This window comes from Lagenorhynchus albirostris, chromosome 1 (genome assembly GCF_949774975.1).
Source record: "Lagenorhynchus albirostris chromosome 1, mLagAlb1.1, whole genome shotgun sequence".
NCBI lineage: Eukaryota > Metazoa > Chordata > Mammalia > Artiodactyla > Delphinidae > Lagenorhynchus > Lagenorhynchus albirostris.
The window spans coordinates 122,379,526-122,404,614 of NC_083095.1; the positions used below are offsets into that span (position 1 = coordinate 122,379,526).

Consider the following 25,089-nt stretch of genomic DNA (forward strand, 5'->3'; position numbering starts at 1 on the left):
TTATCTTTAAACTCTTGTCTAGCTGATTAGATTTTAGGCCCACCAGACAACCAGTGAATAATTTAGGTCCCAGGAAAATTTCGTTCAGAGTTTAATAATTCCCCTGCCATCTGTTCCACTCCACTTACTCCACAGCAATTGAGAGGATAATTCTAACTTCCTTGTAATCAAATTTAGGACACTGAAGTCTCACCTCCTCTTTGAGGCCTCCCGACTTCTCCAAACAGAATTGATGATCTCTTTTACTATGCTCCCACAGCACACTGTAGCACTGTTCACTTACATGCCCATCTCCCTCAAGCGCCTAGGGGGCCAGAAGCGTCTTTATTTCTATATCTCAAATGCATAGCAGGGTGCCAGGCACACAGTAGATGCTCAATATATATTTCTTGAATGAATTAACTAAATGTTGTTGAAAGAATGAATAGCAAAGCTTTACTGTATCTGTTCAGAGACCTCAATCAAAAATATTTATTGAGGACTTCCCTGGTGGCGCAGTGGTTAAGAATCCGCCTGCCAATGCAGGGGACATGGGTTTGAGCCCTGGCCCATGAAGATCCCACATGCTGCGGAGGAACTAAGCCTGTGCACCACAACTACTGAGCCTGCGCTCTAGAGCCCACGAGCCACAACTACTGAGACCGCGTGCCACAACTACTGAAGCCCATGCACCTAGATCCCGTGCTCCTCAAGAGAAGCCACCTCAATGAGAAGCCCACGCACCACAACAAATGGTAGCACCCCGTTCGCGGCAACTAGAGAAAGCCTGCGCAGAGCGACGAAGACCCAATGAAAGCAACAATTAAAAATATAAATAATTTTAAAAAATATTTATTGAAGCTCTATGTAGCCACTGTGCTTGGCATGGGTTGGTGGCACGAAGAGGTTTTCAGACTCGCTTCTTCATCTCCTTAAGAAGCCCGGTAGATAGAGCTATCTAGAGCACAAAGAGCCCTTAAGCTCGTCCCCGAGCGCCTCCTTTTCTGTCCCTTTGCCCCGTAGGTTAAGAGCTCAGCCCTGAGACCAAGGGTTTGGATTGGCTGGGCAGGAGCCCCGGGTCGTCCCGCCCCGCCCCCAGCGCGTAGGCCCCGCCCCGCGCGCCCCGCGGGACTGGTAGCGGCCTTGCCTCTTCGAGCCGCTGGAACGCTTTGCTCGCGGCACTATCTCTTTATAAAGTTGTTGTTGCGGCTTCCGCCGTGGGTGGAGGAAGATGGCGTCGGGGGGTGGTGGCTGTAGCGCTTCGGGAAGACTCCCTCCGCCCTTCCCCGTCCTGGAGCCGGAGTCCGAGGGAGCAGTCGGGGGGTCAGAACCAGAGGCCGGGGACAGCGACACCGAGGGGGAGGATATTTTCACCGGCGCCGCGGATGCCGTGAGTTCGCACCCTTCGGGGCAGGCGGGCGGGCGCCCCCAAAGGAAAGCGACGCTAAGCGAGGGTTGGGGAGGCTGGGCAGAGTGGGCCCGGCGAGACCTTACGTTGGTGACAGTTGTCGTGGCTTGGGTTCTAGATGAGCACCGAGACGTAGGGCCCGGCTTCCCCGCCCCTGGGCGGACGGTGAGGAGTGAGGGATGTGGTGGCTTCTCAGCTGAGGTCCGTGACAGCGAAGAGCCTCCGAGGCGGGCATTTGGCCCTGCCTTGCGGCCCCACGGACCCACGGGGCTGGTTTGCTGGTGGTTTCCTGCCAGGCTGATTTAATAGATCAAGATAAGGGGGTGGGGTGCAGACTTTCCTTTACCTCGCCTTACTGTTCCAAGGATGAATAATGTTATCTGGAGTTGCCCAAGATAGTGACCTGCCCACAAATCCTTTCGTTAGCTCCATCCTTACCGGTGATTACTAAAGGTCCTTTTGGATCTTAGTTTAGGAGAATTAACTTGACTCCTTTGATCTCTAGGAAAATCCTGCCAGATGTCGGGTGAAAAAAAGGTCCTGCCAGATAAACCACTACGTAGATCGAAAGCTTTGTCCCTGTTTTTTGTGCCTAAGTACCTCAGTGGGAGCAAATCTGTAAATGAGAAGAGGAAATGGTGTTTCCCATAGTAATATCCGGGTTTCTTTTAAGAGTTAGGTATTAAAAAAACTCATCTTTATATGTGGAATGTGGAAATCAATAATCAGTTCTGGAACCAATGGAGATGTTTTTGGGCTGTTTTATAAGAATACTGACTCATACCATTTGGTACAGTTAGTTCCAGGTTGAAAACTTCTTCAGTGCTAGGAGTGAATTTATGTTTCTTTCTATCTTGGTTAATGCTTAGCTTCATAGTAGCTACTCAGTATATGAGTGACTAAATAAAACAGCTTTAAATTCTTTATGCAAACATGTGTCTGAAAAAGTTTGAGGCTTCTCTCATTTTAAGTCAGAAAAAGGTTAAGTTTCTTGGCAATGCCTTCTGTGATAATCATTAGATTTTTCCGTGTACTGTATTTAGGAATTAAGTCCATAATCCCAGCTCCAAAAGTGTTTGCTGATGCTTATATAACAGCTCAGACTGTCAAATGAAGTCTCTGTTATTCTGAGAAATAACTCTTGTTGCTAATTTAGTTCTGTATCCCATTTAAAACAAATCTTTTGTCTATTCCTTTAGTAATTCCCTCATAAGCCATGCAGAACAGCGACTGTTGATAACTGCTGAGATGGTAGATAGTCAGACTGAACATCTGAAAACAGAGACTCTGGCTCTGAAAGCAATTGGTCACATTGGTAAATGATGATTTATTTTTCAAAAAGGACCCTGGAAGGATGAGTTGTTATTTTCTAAAGTTCTCTAAGTAAGTTCAAGAGGTTGTGATTTGATTGGTCTCACCAGATTACTTCCCAGAGGCATCCATACTTGTCTCCTAAGATAGTGAAAATACTTTGCCTAATTTCCATCTAAGGGGAGGAGGAGGGGGTCAGAATGAACTTGTTCGACCACAGAAAGCCAAATTATTTTTATTTAGATTTTGATCCAGGAAAATTGAGTTGCTGAGGGAACTAAAATGCCACCTGTAAGCCATTTTTTAGCAGCTTGTCTTGATGTTAATCTTCAGAAAGCCATTTCTGATTCCTCACTAGTTAGGCTGTGACTTTTTTATTAAATAGTCAATACAAATTATATTACAATAAATGCTTTAGTTGTGAGCCAGTGTGAGAAGATGGATTGCAGTACTTCTGTATCTTAAGGAACAAGATTGAAGAATAAAGTAATTAAGAAAGTGGGCTTTGAAGCCTGGTTTAAATCCAGGCTCTGTTACTTGCTGGCTTAACCTTGGGAAGGGTACTTATTTACTCTGTACAGTTTCCTCACCTGTAAAATGTGAATAGTAATAGTATTTACCTCCACCATTATTGTGAGGATTAAATTAGAATACCTGTAAAACACTTAGAACAGTTGAGCATTTTGTAAACTAGAATTACTCAAAGAATCAAAAAACCCACAAAATCTAATAATGAATTAGAAAAGTTAAATTAATCCTAAAAATGGTTAATGTAATTTATCAAAATCAAACTGGTAATAAGATTGATTTGATTAAAATCCATCGAAGTAGGCACTTAATGACTTCAGTAGCATCCTACTGATTTAAGTTTATCTTCATACTAGGTTTTGTTGCATGTTGGAGGCAAAGAGAGGAATATTAAAGAATTGAGAAGCTGAGGCATATAAAGTTTAAAACTCATTTTTGGTATGCATGTAATTTCCTGGACATTGATATAACTGCTGCTGCTGTTAATCATCCCATCTGCTCTCTTTTAGAGCCCAAGAGGCTTTCTTAATATGGTAATAAAAATATGATTTGATTTTTAATGGAAAGAGCAGCCCCTGATATGCATTTTAGGATCTACAAACCAGTTATTTGAATGGGATAGACTGGAGTTAAAAGGATTATTAAAACAAATCTGAAATCATTGCTTTAAGCCTGAAAACCAGTTTGTGGAAGGTCTGGTTCTTAAGAATACTCAAGACCTTATCTTCTTTATGCCTCTTACTTTGTGGACCTATGAATAAAAAGGTCTAAAATTTTAAATATATTATCTGAATCTTTGATTGGACCTGAATCCAGATATGTATCTATTTAGTTAAAACTTTCTTAGTTCTAGGATAGGATTAATTTTTCCCTTAGTAAAAAGAGAGACTAAATTAGAGCCCCTTTTCGGTTCTTCTAATTCTTAAAATTGTTATGTTAAAAACACTAAATAGCATACATGTTTTTACAACTCATTTGACCTCACTGGTCTTATTTGCATACTTCTAAACCGGAAAGGTAAAATTGAAGCAAGTTCTTTATCTGCCTTCCCAGAAGCTCGTATATGCTCATCTCTTTAGCAGTATGCCAGGACCACCATTAGATTTGCCCTCTGAATAAAAGAGGAGAACTGTGGTGTCCTTTCTCATGCTGAGAAAAAGGAGGGAAACATAGATTAATGATATCCTTGGTTCAGGTTTTGGCCATATCTGGTAACTTCTTCATTTGATGATATATTATACCAATTAGATTTTTTTTTTCTCACCACTCTTATTCTTAAATTGAAACCCTTGTAATTAGAGAAATGGCTAGAAAAAAAGAATAGGATAAAGACAAAATAGCAGGGGACTTGAAAATGAAAAGTCACATATTGAAAAAATTGTCTTTGGTTAATCAAGACTTATTTACATATTTCCACTGGTGTTTAAAGAACAGTGTCACTAGCCTTTATTGGTAGTCAAAAGTCAAGGATAGCAATTGGCTTCTGATTGACAATGTTTTATGGACTATAGGGAATTATATAAACATAAGTTACATATTAACATTTAGACAGAAAAGGGCATGGTATTTTTAGAATCCAGTCCTACATCTATGATCAATATAACATGTATCCTGAGGGGAAAACAAATCAGCTTTTTTTAAATTGTGGTATAAAACAACAAAATTTATCATCATAACCATTTTAAATTGTATAGTTCAGTAGTGCTAAGTATACTCACATTTGTGTGAAACAGATCTCCTGCATTAAATAACAACTCCCCTTATCCCCCTCCCCTGGGCCCCTGGTAGCCACCATTCTACTTTCTGTTTCTATGAATTTGACTGCTTTAGATAACCTCATAAAGTGGACTCATACAGTATTTGTCTTTTTTGTGACTGGTTTATTTCACTTAGCACAGTATCCTCAAGATTCATCCATGTTGTAGCATGTATCATAATTTCCTTCCTTTTTAAGGCTGAATAATATTCCATCAAATGTATATACCACATTTCGTTTATCCATACATCCTTCAGTGGACATGTAGGTTACTTCTGCCTTTTGGCTCTATGAGTAGTGCTGCTATGGGTATGCAAATATCTCTTTGAGACCCTGCTTTCAATTCTTTTGCATATATACTCGGAAGTGGGATTGCTAGATCATAAGGTAGTTCTATTTTTAAGTTTTTGAGGAACCTCCATACTGTTTTCCATAGCAGTTGCACCATCTTACAATGTTATCTCAGCTCTTTTTTAAGACCAGTTTATTTCCTTTTGAGTGCTTATAGGATAACTTTTTTAGATCTGGATATAAGTTGGTAATTTCATTAAAAGCTCTAAGGAAATTGATAGTTTAACTGGCTAAGATTTTAATTCTCTGTTCTGCAAAATGCGTGGTGGCTATTCCCAAAGGTATAACATGTCTTCAGTAAGTTTCTTGATACTGTCCTTTCTCTGTTCCTAATCAGACTTCTTTTTTTTAAAAAAAAAAATTTATTTATTTATTTATGGCTGTGTTGAGTCTTTTGTTACTGCGCACGGGCTTTCTCTAGTTGCGGTGAGCGGGGGCTACTCTTTGTTGCGGTGCGCAGGCTTCTCATTGCTGTGGCTTCTCTTGTTGTGGAGCACGGGCTCTAAGCGTGTGGGCTTCAGTAGTTGTGGCACACAGGCTCAGTAGTTGTGGCTCGCAGGCTCAGTAGTTGTGGCACACGGGCTTAGCTGCTCCACGGCATGTAGGATCTTCCTGGGCCAGGGCTTGAACCCGTGTCCCCTGCATTGGCAGGCAGATTCTTCATCACTGCACCACCAGGGAAGTTCCCTAATCAGACTTCTTAATCTATACAACAGTATTTTTAAACAGATTTAATACTTAGTTTCTTTAGTTAATGGTATAGTCATTTACAACTAATATTAGTAAATAGTCATGGGTAGCTGTCCGTCTAGTTTGTAGTATTTTCTATACGCATATTGTCTCAAACACTTGTTTTTGGAGCTAACATCACATCAGGTGGTCAGATCTGATCAAAAGATCAGAAGTTGAAATTACACATTTTTCACACAGGTCTGATACAGATGTTCTTGGAAAAGTCAGTAACTGGTGTTTTGTCTAAAGATTCATTTTAATGCTCAGCTCAAATTGTAAACTTCTAATAAGTTTAGATTTTCCTGAAGTACATAGACTCATTGGTTTCTTGATCATAGACTTGTACTAGCAGTTAACCTAGCTTTCAAGGTTATGGAGGAGAAGCTAACAAAAGTAGTTACAAAACACTTTTGGAGAAAGGGGCATGAGAGAAGACTTAAAGATGACTAATAAGAACCCAACTTAAAATGTATTTAAAATAAGAGTTGTGGGGGCTTCCCTGTGGCACAGTGGTTAAGAATCTGCCTGCCAATGCAGGGGACATGGGTTCGAGGCCTGGTCTGGGAAGATCCCATGTGCTGCGGAGCAACTAAGCCCTTTCACCACAACTACTGAGCCTGTGCTCTAGAGCCCTCGAGCCACAACTATTGAGCCCACGTGCCACAACTACTGAAACCTGCGCGCCTAGAGCCCATGCACCGCAACGAAGAGTAGCCCCCACTCACCGCAACTAGAGAAAACCTGCACGCAGCAATGAAGACCCAATGCAGCCAAAATAAATAAAATAATAAATAAATTAAAATGAAATAAAATTAGAGTTTGGGGCTTATGAGAGAAGCAACTAACATTGTGATCCGACTTCTAGGTTCTGTAGGGAGTTGCTGCCCCTTTACTTACTCAGATGTCAGGGTAACTCTAATGACTTGGCCACTTGTGATTCATTTGGCTGGGAGAAGGGAGAGGAAAAAGAACACTCTAATTTCGCTCCCTTGGTCCTCAAAGCTTCTCAGCACTCTTCAGTAACTGCTGTCATAAATAAATCATGAGTAGTTGATAGTTACTAGAGCAAGTAGCCATAAGTATCTCATCTCCAGGAAAAGTCTGTTGCTCAACTTTGGCATATTCTTTTGCTTAGTCAGATGGACAGCTGGGGCTTTGTTTTGCTTTCAGAGCAGATTTGAACTGGGTTTGTTCTGCTTTTTCAATTTAGAAGGTAATGCACCATTAGTACTCTGATCCTTCTTCAGTTCCAGGCCCTTCCAAGTTATATTAGTGTGAGACCCCAAAAATTTGGTATGGAAGTTACACCAGAGGATTCAGTAGAATGTCTGTAGCTAAATTTTGGTAGATCATGGATGGCCTTGCACTTTGAGGTCTCTACTGCACTTGCTCATGGTTTTCCTTTACTAACTCAGTGGTCAGTTTCAGGCTCATTTTCCCCACCCTTCTAGCTCCCCCTTTTCCATTTTCATTAGTCCTAGAGGAACTAGCTCAGAGGTTCTCTACCTTTTTTGTGTCATGGACCCATTAGCAGTCCAGGGAAGTCTGTGGACCCATTCTCAGAATAATGTTCTTAAATGTATAAAATACATAATATTACAAAAGAAACCAATTACACTGAAATGCAATTATCAAAACGTTAGAATAATTTTATGTTATATGCTTTTTAAAAAAATGCTTTAAATAATATCTAGGGATAGGTCTAATACCGTGATTTTTAAATTGAGATGAGCATAAATGATATTTTAAGGTCTGTAATAACTGTAATATCAAATAAAAATATCTAATTTTTATTAGCTATGTCTCAGGTACTGCTACTACTCATGGTTTGTTGCCTGTCTTTATAATTGAAGAAAATGCTGTATTTCAGTTAGAGGTTAGTGAAAAGTAAATTGTAATTTTATTCCCATTTAAATTCATAGGCCCGATTCTCAATTCTGTGGCTCATGGACCCCACATTAGAATCCCTACTTTAACTCCTTAAGTTATGAGAGGGGGTAATATTGTGAAATCATTTGGGTTAGTTAGATATCCACCCAGTTTGTAGAGTAAGATGTACCAAATCCAGTGGACATTTAAGGTCCATTCTCCTAAGCACAGAAACTTTTAGTGCATCTGTGCCATTTTTGAAACATGGTGTGGGAGAGGAGTCACTGCCTGCGGTAGGCGGAATGACTTCCCCCTCCAGCATGTCCACTCCTATTCCTGGAACCTGTGAAGGTCTTAGGTTACAAAGTGAAGGGTAAATTTGAAGTTGGGATTAAGGTTGCTAATCAGCTGACCTTAAAGTAGGGAAATTATCCTGGATGATCAGAGTAGGCCCAGTGTAACCACAAGGATTCTTTAAAAATGGAAGATACAGAGAGTCATTACCTTCAGAAGAAAGGCACAGAGAGATGTAACATTGTTGGCTTTGAAGATGGAGGAAGTGGGCCATGAGCCAAGGAATGTAGGCAGCTTCTAGAAGCTAGAAAGAGCAAGGAAACAGATTCTCCCCTAGAACCTCCAGGACGGAATGCAGCCGTGATGATACCTTGATTTTAGCTCAGTGAGACCTGTATTGACTTCTGCAGAACTATAAATTAATAAATTTCCATTGTTTAATCTGTTAAATTTGTGATAATTTGTCACAGCCATGATAGAAAACTAATACACTGACCCACTTAGCTCATTTCTCCCCAGAAGTAAAGGTGGCAAAAGGAGTAGTATTTCATGCCAAGATCTTCCAGTGTAAGTTTTTTTCTTGGCTGCGTTGGGTCTTTGTTGCTGTGCGCAGGCTTTCTCTAGTTGCGGCAAGCGGGGGCTACTCCGTTGTGGTGCGCGGGCTTCTCATTGCGGTGGCTTTTCTTGTTGAGGAGCACGGGCTCTAGGCGCGTGGGTTTCTGTAGTTGTGGCACGCGGGCTTAGTTGCTCCGCGGCATGTGGGATCTTCCCAGACCAGGGCTCAAACTCGTGTCCCCTGCATTGGCAGGCAGATTCTTAACCACTGCGCCAACAGGAAAGCCCTACCAGGGTAATTTTTAAAGACTTTGTGACTGCCGTTTTATCATCTGGGTATAACTTCTGGGGTTGACTTATTCCTAATTGTCCTTTCCTTGTCACACAATTCCGTAGCTCCATATTGCCTTAACTAAATTATCCAAATTTTGCATCGGAAAATGAGTATGTACCCAGTTTTCCAGAAGCACTGTTACTTGAGCTTTTTATTTGGATTCATCCTCTAAATGCAGTTGAGAATTTCAATTGTACTACTCTTCTGAGGTCCCTTGAACGTAATGCAAAGATTCTGCCTGGAGCAAAGAGCAATTGAGCAACATGAGGAAGAATCAAAACTGGTTAACGTAAACGGAAGATACCTGGAATCACAGCAGTACTTTTCAGTACTGAATGGCTGTCAGCTCTGGGGGACAGGAAGCCCACATCTGTCCTTCCCTGAGCTAAGAAAATTTCATTAGTAGCCTGAGCCTCATGGTTTGAAGCCAGTAATTGGCAAGGAATACCTGTTTGCTCTTAACACAAGTGCTGTCTTGCTGGCATATCTTTCTAGTGACTCTCTGAGAATTAGGATTAGGCTGTCTAAGTGCTCTTGTAAGTACAAACAGAAGCACAAGAACCCAGAGAATACTGTTCCTCTGAGCCCTTCCTTAGACAGCCAAAATGATTGAAGACACATAGACATATGGACCGGTGGTGAGCACTGAAGATGCAGTTGCCTATAGAATTCAGACTTAAGGAGGAACAAGAAGGAGCATCATATGTCATGGTCATACACTCTGACACTACAGATACAAAAGAACTATATTTTTTATTTTTTTTTGCAGTACACGGGCCTCTCACTGTTGTGGCCTCTCCTGATGCGGAGCACAGGCTCCAGACGCGCAGGCTCAGGGGCCATGGCTCACGGGCTCAGCCGCTCTGTGGCATGTGGGATCTTCCCGGACTGGGGCACGAACCCATGTCCCCTGCATCAGCAGGCGGACTCTCAACCACTGCGTCACCAGGGAAGCCCACAACTATATTTTTTAAAAAGGAAAGGGAATGGGGATAACATTTGCAAAAAAATGTTTAACTGTTTTCAGTAATCATAGTAGTTGGTGATAGTATCAGCATTGTTATCCTGAGACTGTAATGTGGGATAAATCAAGTGAATACTTATAAGACAGTCTAATCCTATCATCCACTGTGTTCTCGAGAATCAGAATTCTTATATGAAAGAAAGGAGACTTGAAATTTGTAGTCTTGATATTTGAATGGAAAATGTCAGTATGAACACATGAAACATTTTAAAAACAAATGTGTGTATCTATATCTTTCTACTGAAAAGCTCTAGATACACTGATGAACCCAGGTACCTCTGAATACCCCTAGTGCTCAGACCGTGGTCTTGAAATAGTATTTCAAGAAACCAGGGCTTCTGGTTCTCGTAGAACAGGCTGATTTCAGGTGTGAGGTAGGAAACGTACAAAAAGAGCCTGGACAATCTTGTCATTACAGATAACAAGGAAGCTTTCAAAGACTACAGGGTCATGTCAAAAATACTCAGAGCCAACTTGAAGAGGTTCCCACTGGCCAATGATGGAATGATTTGAGCTTAAGTAATGATAATAACGACCATGAATTGCAACACATAAAATATATATGAATTGTAAAACAGTATGGAAGTTTCTTAAAAAACTAAAAATGGAACTACTGTATGACCCAGCAATTCTACCTGGGTGTATATCCATAAAACACTAATTTGAAAAGATAAGGCACCCCAATGTTCGTAGCAGCACTATTTACCATTGCCAAGATATGCAAGCAGCCTAAGTGTCCATCAACAGATGAAGGGATTAAGATGTGGTGAAAAAAAAAATACACACACACACACACACACACTCGGGAATACTACTCAGTCATAAAAAAAAATGAAATTTGGGGCTTCCCTGGTGGCGCAGTGGTTGAGAGTCCGCCTGCCGATGCAGGGGACACGGGTTCGTGCCCCGGTCCGGGAAGATCCCACATGCCGCAGAGCGGCTGGGCCCGTGAGCCATGGCCGCTGAGCCTGCGCGTCCGGAGCCTGTGCTCCGCAAAGGGAGAGGCCACAACAGTGAGAGGCCCGTGTACTGCAAGAAAAATAATAATAATAAATATAAAATAAATACAATGAAATTTTGTCATTTGCAACAATAGGAATGGACTTGGAGGGTAGTATACTAAGTGAAATATGTCAGACAGAGAAAGATGAAAGACAAATACTGTATGATATCACTTATATGTGGAATCTGAAAAATACAGCAAACTAGTGAATATAACAAAAAAGAAGCAGACTTACAGATGTAGAGAACAAACTAGTGGTTACCAGTAGGGAGAGGGAAGGGAGAGGGGTAATATAGGGATAGGGAATTAAGAGGTACAAAGTACTATGTATAAAATAAATTACAAGGATATATTGTATAACACAGGGAATATAGCCAATATTTTATAATAACTAAATGGAGTATAACCTTTAAAAATTGTTAATCACTGTTCTGTACACCTGTAACTTATACAATATTGTACCTTAACTATACTTCAATAAAAAATAAATTTAAAAAATTTCATCACAGAAAATAGTTTTATCTATTGCCTAGAAATTTAGCCCCCTTCAAAGTTTTGTGACTTACTATTAAGAGATTTTTAAAATATGGATTATAAAGCAAGCCTTATTTTTAGTATTGATTTTGTCACTCTGTAATCAGTGTGCCTCCACCCCCAAAAATGAGTCCTTCCTAAAATTTAAACTGTTGCTTCAAAATTAGCTTTTTAATATAAATCATTCCTTAATACTGATGAAAATTAGCCTTTTAACCTTGGGCATATGAAATATGTTTTAATACCAGGTGGCTATTTATTTTGATGAGAAGTAAGCTATTATTATAAACTCTAGTCTCATGGAAGACTTGTTTTCTATTAACAGTCCTGTATAAATGTTGGGTACCATGAACGGGGTTCATTTATTCTTATCCTTAAAAATAGTCCTGCTCAGCTTCTCTTGTATTTGATTTTAAGTAAAACTTGAGAATATGCCTCAAAGGACAACTGTGTGCTGGGTACTCTTCAGCCTAAAGAAATAGGCCAGTGCCAATACAAATCAGTCAATTGAGAATAAATTTGCTAAGATCAAAAATAAAACAAAGAGAAAAGAGATAAAATTGGGGGCGTGGGTACTATACAATATGCCGGAGAGAGAGTTAACATACTTATGTAAGAGAAGTGTACATCTAAGTAACGCTAACTTAGCATAGAAAAATGGGCAAAGGACACCAAAGCACATCACAGGGATTCAGATGGCCAGTAAACATGTGGGAACGAGACAACTTATAACTCGTTAACATACAAAGATTTTTTAGAGAGAGAGAGAATGCTTAATGTTGCTGTGGTGGTGTGGGGTGGGGGCCTGGGGGTGGATGCAAATTGTGATCTTTCTGGAAGGGAGCTTAGTAGAGCCTTTGAAAATTTCATTTAATAATTCTGCTTAAGAATCTATCCCAAGGAAATAATCAGATGTAGACTTATATATAGGGATAGACATCACCATATTTTTTGTGATGATAAAAATAAAAACCTGGAAACTGTCTAAATGCCCATCATTAGGGAAATGACTATGTTGTAGTATACCCATATGATAGAGAGTTAAGTCACTAAAAGTGGGATTTTTGTACAACCTTAAAGACACGAAAAAACTGCTCAGATGGCAAAGGGGGCAAAAACAGAATACAAAGTTTTGTGTACATAGATTAATTTTATAAAAGAACTACTGAGGAAAAATTAGAATAGTAAATACAATTATCAGTCTAACTATGTTCAGCTTTCCTAGAACTTAGCCTTTAGTGGTTTTTGGAATGGAGTCCCAGAGTATATTTGAGGAGCAGTTTTCTATTCTCAAAGGTAGTTGTTACCTAGCTTACTAAGAGTGCACAAGCTTTTGTTTTCATCACAGTTCTAGTCAAGCAAAGTATGGTTTGGGCTTGAAGAGGATCTGGTAGAGGAAGAATGACAAGTAGTTGTGCTCTAGTTGTCACCACAGTATCCCATCCATCTGGATCTGTCTTTTTTGATTAGTATAGGGAAAGACAGACTGCTATTCTTTTGTTTTTTTGATTGAAGTATAGTTGATTTACAATGTTGTGTTCGTTTCTGGTGTATAGCAACTTGATTCAGTTATACGTGTGTGTGTGTGTTTGGTTATATATGTGTATATATTCTTTTTCATGTTCTTTTCCATTATGGTTTATGACAAGATATTGAATATAGTTCCCTGTGCTATATAGTAGGACCTTGTTGCTTATCTATTTTATATATAGTAGTTTTTATCTGCTAATCCCAAACTCCTGATTTATCCCTTCCCCATCCCCTTTCCCCTTTGGTAACCTTAAGTTTGTTTTCTATGTCTGTGAATCTGTTTCTGCTTTGTAAATAAGTTCATTTGTATCATATTTTAGATTCCACGTGTAAGTGATATCATATTTGTCTTTTTCTGTCTAACTTCACTTAGTATGATAATCTCTAGGTCCATGCAATATGGCTGAGTAGTATTCATTGTATATACATACCGCATCTGCTTTATCCATTCATCTATCAGTGGACATTTAGGTTGCTTCCATGTCTTGGCTATTGTAAATAGTGCTGCTGTGAACATTGGGGTGTGTGTATCTTTTCGAATTAGAGTTTTCTCTGGGTATATGCCCAGGAGTGGGATTGCTGGATCATATGGCAACTCTACTTTCAGTTTTTTAATGAACCTCTATACTGTTTTCCATAGTGGCTGCACCAATTTACATTCCCACCAACAGTGTAAGAGAGTTCCCTTTTCTCCACACCCTCTACAGCATTTGTTATTTGTAGACTTTTTAATTGACGGCCCTTCTGACCCGTGTGAGGCAATACCTCATTGTAGTTTTGACTTGCATTTCTCTAATAATTAGCGATGTTGAGCATCTTTTCATGTGTCTGTTGGTCATCTGTATGTCTTCTTTGGAGAAATGTTTTTTTAGGTCTTCTGCCCACTCTTTGATTGGGTTGTTTGGTTTTTTGTTATTGAGTTTATGAGCTATTTGTATATTTGGAAATAAAGCCCTTGTCGGTCTCATCGTTTGCAAATATTTTCTCCCAGACAGACTGCTATTCTAGCATTGCTCCAGAAAATTTTCTTAATCTTTAAACTTCCAAGTTTAGATGATAAAACAGAAATAGAAAGGTGCCTTTATTCATCTTCGTATCACAAGAATGGGTTCTTCTCGGTGTTGTTAAAAATGGGTAAATTCTAACCTGTTCTTTTCCTGTTTCTTTAGTCTCTCTGGTGAGCTACTAGTAAATTACATTTATATACGTATATTCTTAATGTATCTGAGTTTTAATCTCTCTTAGATCTCCATCTAGAGGCAACTGGTATTAGTGGGAACTGAATTAAAAGACATCAGATGGCTTTTTATGAGATTCCCTATACTGTACAAGAGCACAAGAGCATGTATAGGATGGACGTGTGTATGTGAGAAAGTAGTTGGCAATTTAAGAGGCAAAAGGGAAGTGTAGGGTTTGGTTTTGCCCTATTATTTGTTGTCTGTGTCTTGGCAGTGATTTTTTTTTTTTTTTGGTTGTTTTTTAAGATTGTGGAAGCAGCTAGAAGACAGGATCACTGTCTCTAACAGAATTGGTAACATTTAAGCACATACAACTAAAAGCTCATTAAATTTTATTAGCATAGAAAATTTCGTTGTTAGCTAGTATAAATCTACATATTGGTAACAGTTTCTTTCCCTGAGGGTGGCCCCAGTACTGGGATGGAGCTATTTGCATGACAGATTCAAAGTACCCAATAAATCTGTCATTTCACTTTGTTCTGTTGGGTCAGAAAGGGCCTGTTTCCAAGGAACAAACACCCTCAGATTTGTTAAGGAAATGTTTCATAAAAGATTCCTTAAGTCAGGTCTTTTAACTGATTTGGCCTTGGGGTCTGACTTCAAAACCCTCTGATATGACACCATGGCTTTTGAAGTCAGATTCTCAGCTTTCTGTTAGTTTTCTACACAATCCAGCTTTGTTCACTCTGGTACCGGTCTGGGGCCTCACCCCACACTTGCTTGCGGCGGATCACAAGGCCATGGACTGACTGTATTTTCACCATGTGCCTGTAGGCTAAGCATGGCTGGTTTTTCTTCTGCTAGCCTGACACGAGTCTGGTTGAAAATTGTGTCTCTGTAAGTTAAGGATGAAAAGATAAGTTATAGTTACAAACAACATTAAAGTGTCATACCTTCCTTTGCTTGTCGGGAGGGTCGGTAATATCCACATAACTGGGCTTCAGTGAATGGTTCAGCCAAGGCCACAAAATAAGTCAGGATCAGAGCTTGATTTATGGTCTCTAGTGTGGTGTCCTGGACACTAGAATGTGCCCTGTCAGCATTTGAAAGAATAAAGGTCATCAACTGAGGAGAAATGCATTTGGACAGGTTCTTTTGAAAATTATCTTTGTATACACATACCCATGTTGGCATCATGTGCTTTGGGGTAGGGCATTTCAGCAGGGTTATAGTGTTAGAAGTTAACCCTAAAATGTGTGAGTTTATTTTAGCTCTGTGATCACTCAGGCCACACTTACATAACTAATAATGATTTGCTGCTTATTAAACTGGCTGACTAGTGATCCTGTCTTCCCCTAAACACCTGGGGGAGCAACTGAGGGGTGCATCAGAAGTCACTTTCTAGGTTGGTTTGTTTTTTGGTGGTTTTTTTGGCTGTGTGAAGCAGCATGGGGGATCTTAGTTCCCTAACCAGGGATTGAACCCGTGTCCCCTGCAGTGGAAGCGCAGGGTCTTAACCACTGGACTGCCAGGGAAGTCCTCTAGGTTTGTTTTTAATGGTACAATTTTATTTATAGTATTCAGAGTATTTCTTTGTTTTCAGAGTAAGCCCCAGTCTCCAAAGAGAATTGCTTCCCTTCTTCCCATCAACAGTGGCTCCAAAGAAAATGGGATCCGTGAGGAACAAGACCAAGAGCCACAGGATCTCTTTGCAGGCAAGTATGGACTCAAAACTTAAGCTAGGAATCTTCTAAATTGCTGAGTTAAAGTAAAAAGCTATATATATATGAGAAAGACAACTCTATGTTAAGATACTATTGTGGAGGATTCCAAAACATAATAAAAGGCAGTACCTGCCATCACGATTCTTACAGGTTTAGGGAGTAAGACATAAATATACAGTTATTTAAGAATGTGATTTAGACAAATTGTTAAACAATAATATAAATGTGGCCAGAGGACTGATAGAAATATTAGGTCACAGGAGCTCAGAGGGGTCTGAGGTGAGACTAAAGCAGTGGTTTTAGACTTTTATGACCAAGACTCATAGTAAGAAATACATTTTGTGTCATAATCCAAAATATTTATGCACTTGTATAAAACTAAAAGTTTTATTAAATGACTTGCCTTTACTACCCTCCATACAATCTGAAATTTTCTGTTGTTTCTCTTTTTTTAAAATGCTGTTTGTAACCCACTGAATCACTGTCACAATTCCCCAGTGAACAACAGACTGCAGTTTGAAAAATACTAGTATAGAACAGAGTTTCTCAATCTTGGCACTATTAACATTTTGGGCCCAATAATTTTTTGTTGAGAGGGACTGCCCTGTTCTCAACAAAAGGTGGTCCTTCCCTTGCACCACCCCCAAAGACATTCAAAGACATTTGGCAATGGTTGGAGACATTTTTGTTTGTCACACCTGGCAGTGCTGCCGGTATCTGCTGAGTAGAGGCCATGGATGCTGCTAAACACCCCACAGTACACAGACAACCCCTCACCAAAAAGAATTATCCAGCCCAAAATATCAGTAGTGCCCTCATTGATAAGCTCTGCTCTAGAGTGATCTTGTTAGACTTCTTGGAAGAAGCAGGATTTATGTAGGAAAAAGAGAAAGGGTGCAAATGGTTAGGCAGGAAGTATATGGTGTGTTTGAGGGACAGTCAGTAAACTCAGTGGGCCAAAACAGGGGCTTCTTAGAGATGCCATGGAAGGTAAGTCTGGAAATGTTGTTTAGGAGGATTTTAGATAACAGTAATAATTAGAATTTGAATTTTCATCCTAGTGCCAATTAAGAGCCATTGGTAGTTTTGAGTAAGGAAAGTGATATGGGCAAAGTGAGGAAAGACTGACCTGGTAGAATTATTATATAGAACGGATTGCAATGGACAAAGACTGGAGATGTCAGAAGGCAATCACAAATTAGTTCAAGAATAAAATGGTAAAGACCAAAAATAAGGTAATGGAAATAGGAAAAGAAAGGTGAAAACTTTTCAAAAACTGAAATCAACAGAATCTGGTGTTGGTGATTGGGTATGACGGGTGTCCAAAAATAAGGATTGAAGACAGTCAAAAGTTTCAAGCCCAAGGATTAGGAAGAAAATGGTACCATTTTGAGAACTACATTCTACAGAAGAAACTAGCTTTGAGTTGGAAGGTGGGGAGAGTGAGTTTGGGTTTTAGATATTTTAACTTTTAAATGTGGGGATCAACTTTCTAGAGGTGGTAATTGAAACTGCCATGTGAATGAGACCCTCAAAGGAGAGAATGATAAGGAAGGGAAGAGATGAGAGGGTGGACTTGGGAAGGGAAGATCTTGGGAGGACTCTCACATTTGAACTCGGTGCGAAATTAAGACATGACAAGGGAAGAAGAGGTTAGAAGAAGGAATATAAAGATTTCAAATATTTTCCAGTTCCTTTCCTCTATGAAACTTAAGTGCCCACTGTTCATTCTGCTAATGTTTACATTTGGGATAAAATTTCTGGAGGAGAAATGCAAATAATGAATCATCTAGTTATATGGCAGACTGCAAAGAAAGTTTTTCTATCTTTGGGAACTTAACATTTATATGATTTGCCCTTTAAGAAGACCTGAAATCTTGGTGTGACTGAGTTACCCCATGGTTGGGTTTTATATATGAACATGTAGAAGATCTTTATTAGGGACATATTTATTGCTGATGAAGGTTCTGATTTACTTCATTCCCCAACTGTTTTCATAAGCAGCCAATGACTGCCTCATTACTAAGAAAGGAACATAAGATATCTATAGAAAGGAATGCCTACAGTGATACATTTAGTTTAGGACTTGAGTAGTTTCTCGGATATTTCAGTTATTGACTGTGGAAATTTAAATGTTCTAATACTTTCTACATGATTAGTTTAGTGATCGTCAGAATCTCTGTGATGGAGTCCAGTGGCTCTTCCATTACTCTTATCAAGAGTACAAAGAAAAAAGCATTTTTGATGTAAGTTTTGTCACATTTGTCACAGGACTCTCAATAAAAAATGCACAGCTCTTCAAAAGGCTTTTAGTAGCACTCTAATAAGCCAAAGGTTTTAAATGTTTAAATTCCTGTTTCGTTTTCAGTCACATTTATTGGATTGGATAACTTAATTATTTAGGTGGTGCCTGCATGATATGAATTTCTTAAACATACTTTAGCTGGTTGCTTGCTTCAAAGAATCCTATCACCCTAGCATGTTCATTATGCATATTTTTGTGTGGTTTGTACTCCTACAGTAGGGCCAGATTATATTACCACCTCTCTTTTCCTGATGAGGAAAAGAATCCTGATAGGATTCCGACAGTCTGGCAAACTTGTTTATAGACATGATTAACTTTTTTTTTTTTTTTTTTTTTTTTTTTTGCGGTATGCGGGCCTCTCACTGTTGTGGCCTCTCCCGTTGCGGAGCACAGGCTGTGGACGCGCAGGCTCAGCGGCCATGGCTCACAGGCCCAGCCGCCCCGCGGCATGTGGGATCTTCCCAGACCGGGGCACGAACCTGTGTCCCCTGCATCGGCAGGCGGACTTTCAACCACTGTGCCACCAGGGAAGCCCTTTTAATGATAATAACATTGATCTAGGACCTGGTTATGCCTTATAGACCCCTCTGTCTGGTTTCATTTTAGCTCTAAATGAAAGTCTAGAAAAGAAAAAGAAACAGTTCTCTTTGAATTCCCTAAGGCTAGAATTGAATACTTACTGATCAGGCCAAACCCTAATGGATATTTATATTTTTCTTTATTAAAAAGAAAAAAAAATCTCAGTTATTTAGGCTTTGAACTTCTAGCTCCATTGCTCCTAGTTGAGAGTGCGTTCTTATTATTTGCCTAAGAAATTGTAATGCCTAAAAATGGTACATAATGCTCTTTTAAAAGTCCCCTCCCTAGAACACTTAGGGAATGAGTTGTTCTGTTCAGCTGAGATTTTCCTAGACAAAGACAGCTCTTTAGCACTTTTTTTTTAAACTATTTTGATTAGAAAGATTTTCAGATATTGCAATATATTTTTATCCCCCTTGGACAGCATATATTAAACATAACTTAATCTTTGCAAGATGATCTAAAACTGTAATTGTGAACATTCTTAAACTGTGGTAAAACAACAGTGTCATCTTCAGATGTGGCAAACAGTACTTTTCCCCCAGTGTTACTGCATTTGTATCTTAGGTCCATTTTTTCTAGCTTACAGTTTTTCTGACTCTTCTTTCATTATAAAATATCAACTATTTTTAGATGCCACAGTGGAGCTATCCCTGGACAGCACACAAAATAATCAGAAGAAGGTGCCAGCCAAAATACTCATTTCTCTTCCTCCACAGGAGGCCACAAATTCTTCTAAGCCCCAGCCAAGCTATGAGGAGGTGAGAATTTGTGCTGTTGGTCTTCTTTTGGATGTTTAGGACTGTGCTGCCAGTCTGAAGTTCAGTTGAGTTTGAACCTTGATATAACATGTATGACTCTTGAAGAAGACTCTTATGGTTATTGGACAGCCAAAATCCAATAAAGGACTCTTTCCTGGGCAGAGTATCTGTTACCCAGAAGATGGTACAGAGACTTTCAATGGTCATTAATGATATTTAGTGTCCGAAGCTCCCATATTCAAGAGTATAGTGTCTCCTTATTCCCTCCTTAGCCTGACAGCAGCAAGTCTTCCAAAACCTAGTAATTATTCGTTATGATCAAAATAATGTTTTAAGAGAATAGATGTAACAAAGACCTTTGTGCAAGCTCCAACTTAAAGTAGTGGAAGTTGCTTCATCAAGATTGTTGGGAATGGACAGAGCTGAACACTGATGTGTAGAAGGATATATCTATATCTAATATATGTTATTATATTGATGTAATGTTAATGCAGAGTAAAATTAATATAGCCTTTTTTGGGGTATCTCATGATTTGTCTTCTCTTTAAAAGCTAGAGGAAGAAGAACAGGAAGACCAATTTGACTTGACAGTTGGTATAACTGATCCTGAGAAGATAGGTAAGTGTACTTGGGACTCCCTGTGATGTTAGGATATGGCTGTGGAAAGCACAGTTAGCTAATTTCTTAATGGTTACCTCCAGAGCTGAACTAGCTAGTGTGAAATACTTCATCATTATCTTTCCTATGAAACTATGCCCCTTGCTATGCTTCCAAGGCCAGAAACAGCAGTTACCAGTACTTATTTAGGCCTTTTCTGGCTTCAGAAAGAAAAATCAGAAAATCAAATATTATTCGAATCCCTTTTTAAAAACCCAAAATTGGCTTCTCCCACAGAGTTGTTGACACCATTTTATTTCCTCTTGAGATCATAAATTCCATTTAAGCACCCTAAAAACACGTTTTAAAATCTTGGGTTGCTGGATTTATTTTTCCCTCAAGAAATTTGGATTTCTTGTTACATGTCTTTTTACTATGTACTCTTGATATTCTAATAAAGTGGGGAAATCTGCATCTCTCTTTCATAGGTAAAGATTAAAGAACCCAGGTTGAATTTTGATCAAATTTAAATTAGATTTTCAAAAAGCACAATACTTAACTTTGACCAGAATGTGGATTTTTAGGATAGCCTTCCCGTGTCTCAAGCTTGTGAGACCTTTTAGTGAGCGGCGGGCAAACAGGCCTCGACTTTCCTTGTTCCAGGTATAGTCTCTAAGAGAAGAGGCTGCACAGAGCTTTTTCCTCCTATTAAGTAGGGGTGATATTTGTATGGTTAAGAGGAAAAATGTGATTTCCAACCCTTTGTCTGTTCTGAACTAGGAACAAGAATTTTTAAAATCTAATTAGACTTTATGCCAAAATGGTTTGTTGTTAAACTGTAGAGTTTTACTTTTCCTAGACTGGTGCACTGGTAGGATGTTTATGAGCATCTTATACAATTCCCTCATCCACCAGTAGAGGAAATTGAGAACCAATAAATGAAATGTAGCCTTCCTGTCAGGTCACAATATATGGCCCGTGGTAGAACCTGGACCAGAATTTTGGATTACATGTTTAGGATTCTCTCTTGCCTCTCTAATATTTATGAATATTCTATATGCACATTGATTTTAGGCTAGTTATTAGCTGCTTTAAATCCTTGGTAGAGGGCTTCCCTGGTGGCGCAGGGGTTGAGAGTCCGCCTGCCGATGCAGGGGACACGGATTCGTGCCCCGGTCCGGGAAGATCCCACATGCCGTGGAGCGGCTGGGCCCGTGAGCCATGGCCGCTGAGCCTGCGTGTCCGGAGCCTGTGCTCTGCAACGGGAGAGGCCACAACAGTGAGAGACCCACGTACCGCAAAAAAAAGGAAAAAAAAAAAAAACAGAAATTTATTCTCTCAGAGTTCTGAAGGCCAGAAGTCTTGTCATGGTGTTGGTGAGGCCATGCTTCCTCTGAAGGCACTAGAGAAGGACTGTTCCGTGCCTCTCCTCTAGCTTTTGGAGCCTCAGGCATTCCTTGACTTACAGATGAATCACTCCAGTCTCTGCCTTCGTTGTCACATGGCATTCTCCCTGGTGCCTTCACATCATCTTCCCTTTATGTGTGTCTGTCTCTGTCCAAAGGTCCCTTTTTTATGTAGACACCAGTCATACTGAATTAAGGCCCACCCTACTGGCCCCATTTTCACTTCATTTCTTCTATAAAGACCCTGTTTTCAAATCAGGTCACATTCTGAGGTACCACAGGTTAGGATTTTCAACATATCTTTTTTAGGGGGACACAGTTCAATGCGTAACAGTAATTTAAACATCCCGTGGATCAGATTTATTTAAATACAAATCACTTTTGGTGATAAACCTTCATTCCCTTGCACCATAGTAGATTCTTAGTCATTTCGATGCCAAGAAACCAGCTACTTCAAGATTCATATTGATCTTTATAACAGCACCTTCTGTTTGTGTGGGCTGTTTACTCAACATGAGCTTCTCATTCCCACACGCATCTAAATAAGAGTCTCACTACCAGGATATTGCTTTTTAGAGCCTTGGTAATTTGCATATGTCATTTTCAACTTCCTGAAATTATTTGGGAAATTAACAAATTTAAAACTGCTGCATTTCTAGGACATTTCCATATCTTATAAGCTCTGGACATGAAAGTATGTCTCTTTTTTTACACATTGCCTCAATAAAAACAGCTGATAAGCAGGCAAAGTGTCTGAAGATCCTACTTCACTACTGTGTTTTTATGTATGTTTGCACTTAGTCATTCCTTAATTGCAGGCACTAAATCATGGAATTGACCTTTTGGACATTTGACCATGACTATGCAACTGTGAATGAAAATTTGAAAGTTTATAAAGTAAATTTAGATTTTTTTCCTTTTATCAGTGGTAAGCATCCTTAGTAGTATTAGGCGATATAGTTTAAGTGGTTTAGAAGAGAACTAACAGTGGTAATAAATATAAAGTAATTTCTAAAGCTTTACTTAAATAGTTTCTGGTTTTTGTTTGTTTGTTTTTTAACATCTTTATTGGAGTATAATTGCTTTACAATGGTGTGTTAGTTTCTGCTTTATAACAAAGTGAATCAGTTATATATATACATATGTTCCCATATCTCTTCCCTCTTGCGTCTCCCTCCCACCCACCCTCCCTATCCCACCCCTCCAGGCGGTCACAAAGCACTGAGCTGATCTCCCTGTGCTATGCGGCTGCTTCCCACTAGCTAGCTATTTTACGTTTGGTAATGTATATATGTCCATGGCACTCTCTCACTTTGTCACAGCTTACCCTTCCCCCTTCCTGTGTCCTCAAGTCCATTCTCTAGTAGGTCTGTGTCCCATTGCTCTTTTGGTAGGGCTTGGAGAGATGAAGAAAGCAAGCCCTCTCTTCCTGTACAGTCTCCAGCTTCTCTGTGTAATTTATAAAAGCAGTTATTCCCAGCCATCTCGGTGAACCCAAGTTGTAATATGTGACCCTGCAGGTCTAGAACTGCACGTTCCTCCCCTGGGCCCTTACCCCAGGGCCAGTTCAGAGGCTTTGGCAGCTAGTAATTGTTGACCTACGTTTTCCTGGTTGGTGTGGGGAAGAATCGGGGTGGGGAGGAAGGGAATGAAACCAGCCTAATGTGCCAGAGCCCAGCACTGGAGTTATGTCTGTCTCGAGTCCAATGTGTGTCTTTTCACTGCTCAGGGAGTCAATGGTGCCTTTATGTCCCTAAGTGGTTGAGGTCAGGACACTACCACAGAGAAAAACAATTGCTTGAATCCCAAATTATTGAACAGTCAAAGCCTTTTTCAGAAAAATAATTCCTCCAGGAAAGAGAGATTTGTGTGACATCAGGCAGCCGAAGTGTCTTCCTGCCAGGCCCTTTGCTCTGGGTGAACATGCTAGATGAGAGGGGTCAGTGTCCCCCAGCACCAGTGGAGGGACCGGCGCAGTACTTCTGAAAGAGCAAACGGAGCCCAGAGCTAGCTTAGGGTAGAACTTCTTGTTTCCTTTTACATCATTTGCTTCCTTCTCCTCCTCCTGCTTTATACAGCAAGAGAATTGTTTGGATTTAGACAGATGTGTGTAACTAGCCCAAATACTGGCATGGTAACAAGCGATGGATTGTCAGTATCCAGTGCTGCTTTGTGGAGGGTATAAATAGAGCCTGGCTTTGGAACAGGAGGCTGACTCTCTTGTCTGACTTAAACTGGGGCCCAGCCAGCATCCATGGGGCCATGATATGCGCCACAGAGGTCCTGAGACAAAGTAGGAACTGGATTATAGGATAGTATATAAAGCTTAGAGATGAAACAGATATCCCTTCTTGTACACAGCTCCTGTGGCTGGCTTATGATTCCTGGTTAAATGTTAGCAAGATTAGTTCTGCTTTGGTTTACAGAATAATCCTCTCCTGCTTTCTTGTTCTCCCCACAGGGGATGGTATGAATGCCTATGTGGCCTACAAAGTTACAACACAGGTGAGTCCAAGTGACCCTGCTGATGACCACCTTAATAGACTTGGGTGCTCATACCAAGAAGGTCATCATTCAGATTATTTCTGGGTATTTCTTTAGTTTCTTTGTCAACATCTTCCTTCAAGTTTACTCAAGATGGAGCAAGTCTGCATCCCCTTGGTAATCTCATCTGAGCCTTTCCACTTTTCTTCCAGAGAGCTAACACTTCAGTGTGAAACTTTGTAAGTTTTATTAAGACATGTGGTGTATCTGATATAGTACCATCCCTCTTAAGAGCTATGTGGCTTAGAGCTAGTTTGGCGGATCACCCCAAACTATATCACCTGTTTAAAAATCATCAGTTCTTCTGAGGTTTCCTATGTGGAACTTCTTTTAATGCTCTCCCTAACCTTTTGCCCCTCGGGTCTGGTCTTCCTTTTTTATATAATATTAATGCATACAAAACTTACACGTTGTTGTATGCAGGTTATGAAGCATAAAAAATGAAGCCCCGAACCTACCACCAGTCTTAAGATGAGTACCATTGAATCTACCTGCGTGTTTCTCCCTCTCCTATCCCCTGCCTCACACCTTAGAGGTGACCACTCTCCTGAGTTGTCTCTCATTTCCTTTATTAAAAAGTCTTCCCATATGTATCTCTAAACAATGTACTGTTTTGCTTTTTTTTTTTTGAGTTTCATTAAAATGGTATCATGCTGAATATAGTGCTTTCTTTACTACCATTGTTCCTCAGACCCATCCATGTTGTGTGTAGCTGTAGTTAATTAGTCCATTTTGTGATTATAGCATAATACATTCATGTTCCTGTTGTGAATATTTGGCATGTTTC

General features: G+C 39.9%; 1 protein-coding gene across 5 annotated transcripts in view; it reads left to right on the forward strand.

The window, feature by feature from the left end:
• The first annotated feature begins 1,172 nt into the window (after nucleotides 1–1,172).
• SNX1 (sorting nexin 1) overlaps nucleotides 1,173–25,089 on the forward strand; it is a 35,959-nt gene continuing 12,042 nt past the window's right edge. For 2 of the 5 annotated variants that reach the window (XM_060151552.1, XM_060151563.1), the window contains exons 1-5: nucleotides 1,186–1,369; nucleotides 15,990–16,101; nucleotides 19,628–19,755; nucleotides 20,307–20,373; nucleotides 24,220–24,263. In XM_060151552.1, the coding sequence (XP_060007535.1) occupies nucleotides 1,211–1,369; nucleotides 15,990–16,101; nucleotides 19,628–19,755; nucleotides 20,307–20,373; nucleotides 24,220–24,263 (510 nt within the window). In that variant the 5' untranslated portion in view covers nucleotides 1,186–1,210. Of the gene's footprint in view, nucleotides 1,370–15,989; nucleotides 16,106–19,627; nucleotides 19,756–20,306; nucleotides 20,374–24,219; nucleotides 24,264–25,089 lie in introns of all 5 variants that reach the window. The other 3 variants (XM_060151561.1, XM_060151558.1, XM_060151559.1) reach the window with 3 other exon arrangements.